Raw genomic sequence first — 10,342 nt, 5'->3', positions numbered from 1 at the left:
TTTATTGAAACTGCCTTACCTGAGGTATGATTGGATGTCATTCTGTCCCAAGGATAGTAGCAAAAGGGATCGACCCTCAACCAGTTTGACACAGTCTCCTGGCTATGTCCACAGAGCTTGGCTCAGAGTTCTTGGCAATCCCTTTGTCTTTCTTTACCTGCCAAAACCAAGAGTGCCATGCCAGTTTGGAGGCCATAGATGACTCCAACTCTTGAAATAAGCCCACTGGGTCTGTTCTGTTAAACTGCACAACAACAGAAAGCCAGGCAACGGAAGTCAAAATTTCTCCTATTCCCTGGAGTCTGGAGGCTGGCCACAGCTGATGTGGTTCAGGTGCTCAAAGACGTCAGGGCTCCCACGTCTGGAAAGTTCTCACCTGACAAGAACTGCAGACATTGGCTGTCACTAGACTTGGCTCGGAGTCCACAGATGTCAGGGCTCCCACACGGCAGTTGTCTTGGCCTTCCCTCGTAGTGGCAAGATGGTTCGCATTCACAGCAGGAAGACCCCGTCTATGAGGAATGCTACTACTTCCCCAGAAGCACCTCCACAAACAGACTTCCATTTGTGTTTCTTTGGCAGAACTGGGTCACTCAGCCACCCCCTAGAACAAGGGAGGCGGAGAAGGCTGGGATAGGACTGTCATGATCGGCTGAAACAAATCCTGATCCGTTGCCTCAGGTAGGGCGCACTGCTGCCCCAGATGAAGTGTGGGTTCTGTCAGCAAGGAAGAAGGCAGGAGGTGAGTACTGTGGGCCTGCAGCAATTCAAGGTACTGTGGCTGCAAGACACACGCTCTCCAAACTCAGTGGCATTTATGTTGCTCATGAATCTGCACTCTGGCAGGGCTCAGTGGGGACAGCTTGTCTCTGCTTTGCTTGGCATCAACGGCAACATTTGTTTGCTCCTGATTTTGCAATTTGGTCAGAGTTCAGTGGGCTCCACTCATCTCTGTTCCCTTTGATGTCAGCTGGGATGACTCCGGAGCTGGGGGCTGGAACCATCTGCAGACTCATCGCTCACATCTGGGCCTGGGCTGGGAAGTCTCACACAGCTGGGCCTCCTCGGGCTTCTCTCTGTCTCTGCGCGCTCCCTCCATGTGCTCTCTCCTGCATGGTGGATTCAGGCTAGCTGGACTGCTCACATCTTGGCTCGGGGATCCCAAGAGGTGAAAGGAAAGAGAGAGGATTCCAGGTGGAAGCTCTATGTCCTTTTTAACTCTAGCCTTACAAGCCACTGCCTCCTTTCTCCCACATTCTATTTATTAGAAGATACCCACTGAGGCCAGGCCACAGCGCAGGAGAAGAGAATCAGACTCCACCTTTTTGTGGGAGGAGTGTTAAAGAAGTGGACGTGTTTTAACAGTTAAGTGTGTCTGCCACATCTACCTACCATGACAGACAGCTGCAGGTACAACGGACTGTGGAGCATTGTTTGGGTGGAGAATGAGGTGGATGGGTGAGAAATTCTTTGAACTCTCTCTCTCTTCAGATCCTGAAACTTATATCTCTGATCTCAGAAGAATCTGGTTTTGCTCAGAAAAGGAAGTAATTCCTCCTTTTAGAGGCAGAACGACCCCATTGCAGTTAGTTCCCTGCCCCTGTGCCACCAGCCTTGCCATCTCCACGCAAATGCCTGGCTTCCAACCCCCGCAGCAGCAGCTCTTGGCCTGAGGGCTTGTCTCCTGGGGTCGCTGGAGACTGCTCTGCTCCCCCTCCAGTCCCTGTCCCACGTGGCCTGTCTGGAAGTGCTGGGAAAATAACCACCGAGCCAACGACTGAGAGCAGCAGGTGTATAAACAGCTCAGCCCTCTCCCCCCTGGTGCGATTCCCTTCAGGAGCTCGTTCTGCACTGTGCCGCACAGCCCCCAGCAGAGCTGAGTCCCAGGGGACTACAGTGGTTCCCTGCTTGAGGATGCAAATTGCATTACCTCTTCCCGTCCCAGTCTCACTTCTCTGTACCTCTCCTGGGCTTCCAGGGATCAGCGACCAAACAAGCTGCTTGCATTAGAATCCAAGTCTCAGAGTCCGCTTCTGGGGGAAACCACATGAAGGCAACTAGGGTTAAAACTTGGAAGACAGGGTTCCAGTTTCAGCTCCAACATGTAAAGAGCTTGGAAGTCATCACTACCATACTCACAACAAGAGAAAATAAGACAAAGTGACCATCAGAAACAGACTGGGATATGACACGGATGTGGGATTATCAGCGAACGAAAAATTACTACAATTATTACTTTAAGGGACCTAATGGAAAAAGCAGACAACATGCAAGCAGACAAACTGAAACTCTAAGGAAAAAAATCAAAAGAAAATGCTAGGAAAAAAACACACCATAACAGAGAGGAAGAACGCCTTTGACGGACACATCAGTCGACTGGATGCAGCCAAGTGATTGAAGACATGTCAGTATAAATGTCCCAGACTGAAATGCGAAGACGAAAAGAATGAAAAAAAAGGAGGGGGGGACAAAATATCCAAGAACTGGGGGACAATTACAAAAGGTGTTATACATGCCTAATGGGAAAAACCAAAAGGAGAAAAAATGAGAAAGGAACAGAAGAAATATTTGAAGTAATAATGGGTGAGAATTTTCCAAATTAACAACAAACACCAAATAACAGATCCAAGAATTTCACAGAACACCAAGCAGCATAAATGCCAAAAAAATGTATACCTAGGCATACCACACCATATAGCAAACTGCAGAAAACCAAAGACAAAGAAAATCTTGAAAGGAGCCAGAGTGGGAAAAAACCACCTTACCTACAGAGAAACAGATTTCTTGTCAAAAAACCATGTGAGCAAGACAAGAGTGAACAAAAATATTTAAAGTGTTGAAAACAAAATCACCAACCTAGAATTCTGTACCCAGTGAAATTATCCTTCAAAAGTGAAGGAGAAATAAAGACTTTCTCAGACAAACAAAAACTAAGGGAATTTGTCGCTCATAGACTTGCCTTCCAAGAAATGTTAAAAGAAATTCTTCAGAGAGGAGGAAAATAATGTCAGAAACTCAGATGTACATAAGAAAAGAAGGAATAAACTAAGGTGAAATAAAAATTAAATTTTAAAAAATTCTCAACTGGCCTAATAGATAACTATTCATTCAAAGCAATAGTAGCTTTGGGTGATTATAATGTGGGGAAGTGAAATGAGTGGCAGCAGTGTTACAGGGGGTGGGAGGGAGGAATTGGGAATAAATACCCTTCTATGGGGCACTTGCACTACCCATGACACAATACAGTATTATTTGAAAGTGGATTTAGATTAGGTTGTTAGTATATACTGCAAACTCTATTACAACCATTTAACTAAATGAAAATAAAAACATTATCTATCAAAAGGTGTGAGGTGTAGCGAAAGAAGTGCTTAGAGGGAAATTTGTAACATCGAATGCAGAAACTTAGAAAGGAAGAAAGCTCTAAAATCAATCACCTAAGTTTTCCTCTAGGAGATTAGAAAAAGAAAAGCAATATAAACCTAAGAGAAGCAGAAGAGAATAAAAAAAATTATAAAATTAGAGCAGAAATCAATGAAATTGAAAGTAGAAAATTAACAAAACCAAAAGTTAGTTCTTTGAAAAGATCAATGAAATTGATAAACCTCTACATAGGCTAACAAGAGAAAACAAGAAAAACATAGAGGAGACACAAATTAATACCATCAGAAACGAAGCAAGGGTTATTACTATTGATTCCAGGGATAGAAAAAGGATAATAAAGGAATATTATGAACAACTCTATACCCGCAAATTTGATAACTTAGATGAAATAGACCAATTCCTTGAAAGACACAAACTACCAACACTAACAAAGGAGAAATAGATAATCTGAATATGCTTATATCTATTAAAGAAATTGAATCAATAATTAACAAAAAAAAGAGAGCACCAGGTCCAGATGGTTCCAAGGGTGAAGGAAGCAATTATACCAATTTTCTACAATCTCTTCCAGAAAGTAGTAGGAGGAGGAATACTTCTTAACTCATTCTATAAGGCCAGTATTACCCTAATACCAAAACCTAAGAAAGAGAAAACTACAGACCAATCTCTCATGAACATAGGTGCAAAAATTCTCAACAAGATATTAGCAAATGCAATCCAATAATGTATAAAAAGAATTATACCCTACAACCAAGCAGAATTTATTCCAGCTATGTAAGGCTGGTTCAACATTCAAAAGTCAATTTAATGTAATCCATTACATCAGGAAGCTAAAGAAGAAAGAGCACATGATCATATTGATAGATGCAGGAAAAGCATCTGACAGAATCCAACACCTATTCATGATGAAAACTCTCAGCAAACTAGGAATAGAGGAACTTCCTCAAATTGATAAAGAACTTTTACAAAAAACCTACAGCTAACACAATACTCATGGTGAGAAATGAGATGCTTTCTCCCTAAAGATGAGGAACAAGGCAGTGACGCCCCCTCTTACCACTCCCACTCAACATCGAACTGGAAGTCCTGGATAATGCAATAAGACAAGGAAAAGAAAATAAATGATACACAGATTGAGAAGGAAGAAACAAAATTGTTTTTGTTTGTAGATGACATTACTGTCTATGTAGAAATTTCCAGGGAATCAACTGCAACAACAAAAATCTGGCACTCAGCGTTTGTAACAAGGTTTCAGGATAGAAGGTTAATATACAAGAGTCGGTTGCTTTCTTAAGTACCAGCAATGAACAACTGGAATTTGAAATTAAAAATACAACACTATCTACATTAGCACCAAAAAACCCACAAGACTTAAGTATACATCTAACAAAATATATACAGGATTTGGATGAAGAAAACGATTACACTCTGATGAAAGAAATCAAAGATCTAAATAAATGGATAGATATTCTGTTTATGAATAGATACACTCAATGTTGTTAAGATGCCAATTTTTCCCAACTTGATCTGTAGAGTCAACACAATCCCGATCAAAATCTCAGTAAGTTATTTTGTGAATATCGACAAACTGATCTAAAGTTTCTAGGGAAAGACAAAAGACCCAAAACAGCCAACACAACGCTGAAGAAGAACAGAGCTGAGAACTAGCACTCTCCAACTTCAAGACATTATAAAGCTACAGTAATCAAGACAGCGTGGCCTTGGCGAAAGAACAGACAAACACATCAACAGAACAGAATAAAGAGCTCAGAAAAAGACACAAATATAGTCAACTGGTCTTTGACAAAGGAGGAAAGGAGAAACACTATCCTTCAATGGAGAAACGACAGTCTTTTCAACAAATGGTGCTAGAACAACTGGATATCCATTCGCAAAAAAAAAAGAAAGGAAAGAAGAATCTAGACACAGACCTTCTACCTTTCACAAAAAATAAGTCAAAATGGATCACGGACTTAAATGTACAATGCAAAACTATAAAACTTCTAGAAGATACTATAGGAGAAATTCTAGGGTCTAGGTTTGGCAACAAGTTTTTAAATACAACCAAAAGCATGATCTGTCAAAGAAAAAATTTGATAACTTGCACTTTATTAAAATCAAATACTTCTGCTTTGCAGAAAACGCTATTGAGAATGAAAAGATAAGCCACAGACTTGGAGAAAATCTTTGCAAAACACATATCCAATAAAGGACTTGTATTCAAATATATAAAGATTTTAAAAACTCAACAATAAGAAAACAAAACACCCAATTTAAAAGTGGGCACAATTTCAACAGACAAAAAAGAAGATATACAGATGGCAAATTAGCATACGAAAAGATGCTCAACATAATATGTCTTTAAGGAAATTGCACACTGAAACGATGAGATACCGTTACACATCTCCTAGACTGGCTAAGATCCAGAACACTGACACCACCAAACGCCGGCAAGAATTCGGAGCAGCAGGAACTTGCGTCCGCTGCTGGTGGGAACGCAAAACGGTCCAGCCTCTTCGGAAGAGAGTTTGGCAGCTTCTTACAAAACTAAATGTAATCGCACCATATGATCTAGCAACTGTACTCCTCCATATTTACCCAAAGGAGCTGAAAACTTATGTCCACAGAAAAACCTGCACACGAGTGTTTATAGCAGCTTCATTCGTAATTGCCCAAACTGCAAGCAACCAGGGAGTCCTTGAGTAGGCGAGTGGATAAATATGGCGTGGGACATCGAGACAGTGGAATAGTCTTCAGTGATAGAAAGAAATAAGCCGTCAAACCACAAAAAGATGTGGAGTAAGCTTAAAGCATGTCACTAACTGAAAGAAGTCAGTCGTAAGAGGCTCTATACTGTCTGATTCCAATGAAAAGAAAGGGGGAACCTTAACGTAAACTCTAGACTTTAGTTAACAATAACGTATTAATTATCAGTTCACTAATTGCAAGAAACGTACCACATTGGTGCAAGATGTTAATAATAGGGGAAGTTACATGCGGGTGGGACGGTATATGGGAGCTCTGTACTATCAATTTTTCTGTAAATACACAACTCTTCTAAAAATTTTTAATTAATTTTCTAAAACCTGAAAGACAGGCTTGAAAACACGTAAGTGTGTTGTAAGGTCATGTGAGCCAAGCTTGTATGGAGGCAAGACTTGGGAGCCCCCCGGGTTGAGGGCCTGAGTTTTCCTCTGGGGACTCCAGGTCCCTCTCCCAGGCCTGGCGCAGGGCAGCCACGGGCAGAGTTTGCACAACTAGGGCACGAGCTTGAATAGTAGGGTGTATGTGAGATGACAAACTCCACATGTGTCACCTCTCTGGGGCCTCACAATGCCCTGTTTTCTCTAACTCTCATTTTGACGTAATTTCAGACTTCCAGAAAAGTTGCAAGACAAGTTCAAAGAATTCCCGTATTTCCTTCCTCCAGATTTCCCAAATGTCCTCACACCCGACCACATCTGCTCTATCCTTTCCTGTCTTCAGTGCTATTTTCAACCCCATTTTACAACCAGGCAAAGAGGCCGAGGGCACAGGCTCTGACTGGGCTCCTTTCTCTTCTTGGTTCTGGTGAGAACAACAGTTCCCACGTGCTGAGCTGGGCCATGCGTTGTTCCAAGTGCTTTGCGTGTTTCCTCGTCCTTCCTCACAGGCCCCCCCGAGGGCTCCATCAGCATCCGCACCGCGCAGATGGGAAGCTGAGGCACAGGGACTGAGCCACTCTGCCCAGCGTCCCACAGTCAGTAAGCGGCGGGGCTGGTCTGCAGACGCAGGAGGTCTGGTGACAAGTGAGGAAAGAGCCAAGAATGACTTAAAAACAGGGTGGCAGCCCAGTTTGGGAGGCCAGGAGGGCAGGCAGCCCAGGCCACACGTCGGCAAAGTGAGACCTGCTGTGGGCTCCAGATGAGACCGGGGCAAAACTCAGAGACACCGAGGCACGGCGAAAGGAGGTTTCGCCGTGACGAGGGGAAGCTTGTGGCGTTAATTCAAAACTGTCCTGGTTCAAATGCCAACTATGAGTGTGGAAGGGAGTGGTGCGTGTGCACGTCTATGAGTTTGAGTGCAAGCGTGTGTGAGTGTGCAAGCAGATGAGCGTCCGTGTGTCTGGGCAGGGGAGGACATGCACATGGAGATGGGTGAGCGTGCAAGTGCGCGAGCTGCTCCGGGCAGGAAGAAACCTTTCTTAGGGAACCTGCCCGCGCAGCCGCGGTGCCCATGTCGCCGCCACCCTCCGGAGGCCCAGGCCTCGGCCTCCCCACACCCTTTCCGCGGCGGCCGGGTCTGGAGGCCGGGATGCAACTGCTCCGGCCGCTGACTGTCAGGTGCCACCCGACACCCAGGCTCGGGGAGCAGGGCAGGGCCTAGTCCTCAACTGTCCCCGGCCCAAGTCAGGACCCAGCGCAGGGCAGGTCAATAAACAGACGCCGAATACCCTAGTTTTTCCACCCCCCATGCCACACTCACCTCCAAGTGTTTGCTCATGTTGTCTCCTCCAGTGCCTAGCCCCTCATCCCTCACTTTTCCCCACTGACCCTTGGAGGCACGGTCAGAGGCCACCTCCTCCAGGAAGCCTTCCTTAACGCCTGGGGCCAGAGTCCACTGTACTGTCACGGAGCTGAGGGTGGGTAGCTGTCTTGCCTACTTGGCTGTAAGGTCTCAGAGGGCAGGCCTGTGTCTGTTTCATCTTCGGCTCTGCGGCCTCAGGACGCCTCGAAGGGTCAGGGTACAGGAGGGCCAAGGAGGCGTGAGCGAGGGAAGGCTAAGGGAAGAGAAGCAAGCACAGCGGGTGGCCCTCCCCTAGGAAGCCAGGCCTCACGGCTTTGCAGCAGCCAGCTTGCCCTCCTCCACAGCAACCCTACTGGGCTGTCATGGCTCCTAGGAGTTCGCCTCCCCACTGAGGCTCCTCCAGGGGAAGACGGGGTCAAACTACTCTCTGAATCCCCAGCACTGCTCAGCCTGTGTCTGCACACCTCCTGTTGCATGTCCATCCTTCTGCTCTCTCCTCTTCTAGGCTCTCCAGCCAACCCGGCGGTCAGGCAATGCCTCAAACATGCTAAGTTGGTTCCCACCCCAGGGCCTTTGCACTTGCCGTTCTTGGTCCCTAATCTAGTCCTCCTGCATATCCTCTGTAGGTTCTCAGCTCAAACGTCTCTTCCTCAGGGACACCTTCCAACCACCAGCCCCACTGGCCTGATACGTCCCTCTCTGTTTTACTCTCCTCTTGGGACCTCTGGTTACCTGAAATACTTTATTCATTCAGTGTTTTTCCCTACCTTCCGGCTGCATCAAGGGCTTTCATGGTGTCCACTGGTTAGAGGTCTAATGCCACATCTGCTGCATGATTCTGAGTAAGCTTCTGTGCCTCAGTTTCCCAGTCTATAAAATGAGCGATAGTAACATAGTTCCCTCATAGGGAAGTTGTGAGGATTAATTGAGTCAATAGATGCAGCGCTCTGGAACAGGGCCTGTCAGATTGTCCCAGCTGTCGACGAAGGGTTGCTTTACCGTCGACATCTCCTGGAGCCTAGCAGGTAGTAGGCGCTCAGGAAACATCTGTGGAGGCTCCCGACACACGGGCACTTACCAGCAGTTGGGCTGGTGGGAAGGGGAGAAGGACTCAAGTGGACAACCCGGCAGCCCCAAACCCACCCGCGCTGCGGACGGAGCGAGGCCAGGGCCGGGAGCTGGGACTGTACTCAGAGCCAGGGGGAACTGCGGCCTTCGCAGCGGGGGCGGGACCTGGGGCGGCTTCGGGGAGACGGCGAGGCAGGGTGCCCGGGTGCTCCCCGGGAGAGGACGGTGGCCCGCACTGCAGGCGGCAGCGGGGCCAGGGACCGGCACGCGGAATCGGGCCCCTCGGGGTGAGCGGGTTGCGCTGGCGGTGGGGAGGGGGGCCCGGGGTGCGCGCGGGGGCGGCAGGTGCACGCACGGCGGGGGGGGGGGGCGCGCGAGGGGGAGGCGGGGGCGCGCGAGGTGGGGACGGGGGGCGCACGGAGGGGAGGAGGCGGGGTTCCAGCGGGGGGTCGGGGGCAAGCGGGGTGCGCGCGGGGTCTTGGGGTGCGCGCAGTGGGGGCGGGGGCCGCGCGGGGGCCAGAGGGCGCGTGCAGGGGAGTGGAGTTGCGCGCCGGAGCCAGGGGGCGCACGCGGGGGGAGGCAAGGTGCGCTCAGTGGCCAGGGGGCGTGCACGGGGGGGAAGGGCCCGCTCGGGGGCGGCGGGGCGCGCGCGGGGGCGGTGCATGCAAATCCGCGGCGCCGGGGCGGGGCGGGCCGTTGCCGGGGAGGGGCGGGGCGGGGCGCAGGAAGCCGGGGCAGGCTGGGTCCCGCGCCCAGGAAAACCCCCGCGCGGCGCTGCCGAGCCTGGCCGCCCTGGATCCCGCACTTCCCGCTCGGGCGCTGGACGGCGAATGGGCCAGGGGCGCGCAGGTAGGACCCGGGGCGCGCGGATCGGAGGCGGGGGGTGGATCGCCCCGGGCACGCGGCGGGCGTCCGGGAAGGGCCGGGCCGCCAGGGGGACCTCGGGACCGCCCCGACCCGCGCGGGGAACGCCCGCCCGCTCGAGGCCCAGAGCCTGGAGCCCGGAGCCTGGGCTTCCCCGCGCGCGGAGCGGCGGCCGGCTCGGTCCCTTTCGCCCGGGGGCAGCCGGGGCGAGGAGCTGGGAAAGCTGGCTCCCGGCGCTCAGACCCCCGGCGCGCCCCCGACACTCGGGCTGTTCCAGAGAGGTCAGCGGGGACGGCCTGTGGGGGCTCAGGGACGTCGTGAGCGTGGGTGAGGCCGTCTCGGGCCGCGCAGCCGGCTCTCGGGGCTGTCCCCGTACCCCGCGCATAGGAAGATGGTGAGGCTTTCGGGGAGAGGAAGGGTGGGGAAAGTTCTGAAAACTGACAAGTTGGATACTAAGTCAAGTGATCCGGGGAAACAAGGCCCTTTCTCCCTGTGGTGTCTTCGTCTGAATGTTGGGTGG

At 49.6% G+C, this 10,342-nt stretch overlaps 2 protein-coding genes across 6 annotated transcripts in view; one reads left to right on the top strand and one right to left on the bottom strand.

Moving 5' to 3' along the window:
* NSMCE1 (NSE1 homolog, SMC5-SMC6 complex component) overlaps positions 1-802 on the bottom strand; it is a 58,805-nt gene extending 58,003 nt beyond the window's left edge. Inside the window, exon 1 of the mRNA XM_070484661.1 lies at positions 20-802. Coding sequence (XP_070340762.1) covers positions 20-41 — 22 coding nt within the window. The 5' untranslated portion in view covers positions 42-802. The remainder of the gene's footprint in view (positions 1-19) is intronic.
* An 8,322-nt stretch (positions 803-9,124) lies between these two features.
* The window catches only part of IL4R (interleukin 4 receptor), a 38,079-nt gene continuing 36,861 nt past the window's right edge, over positions 9,125-10,342 (top strand). Inside the window, exon 1 of one of the 5 annotated variants that reach the window (XM_070484653.1) lies at positions 9,125-9,245. The gene's annotated coding sequence lies outside the window, so the exon portion shown is untranslated. Of the gene's footprint in view, positions 9,246-9,648; positions 9,808-9,906; positions 10,217-10,342 lie in introns of those variants that run through there. The other 4 variants (XM_014837998.3, XM_070484654.1, XM_044746449.2 and 1 more) reach the window with 4 other exon arrangements.

The sequence above is a fragment of the Equus asinus genome, chromosome 14 (assembly GCF_041296235.1).
Source record: "Equus asinus isolate D_3611 breed Donkey chromosome 14, EquAss-T2T_v2, whole genome shotgun sequence".
Lineage (NCBI taxonomy): Eukaryota > Metazoa > Chordata > Mammalia > Perissodactyla > Equidae > Equus > Equus asinus.
This window is presented reverse-complemented; position numbering and strand designations above follow the sequence as displayed.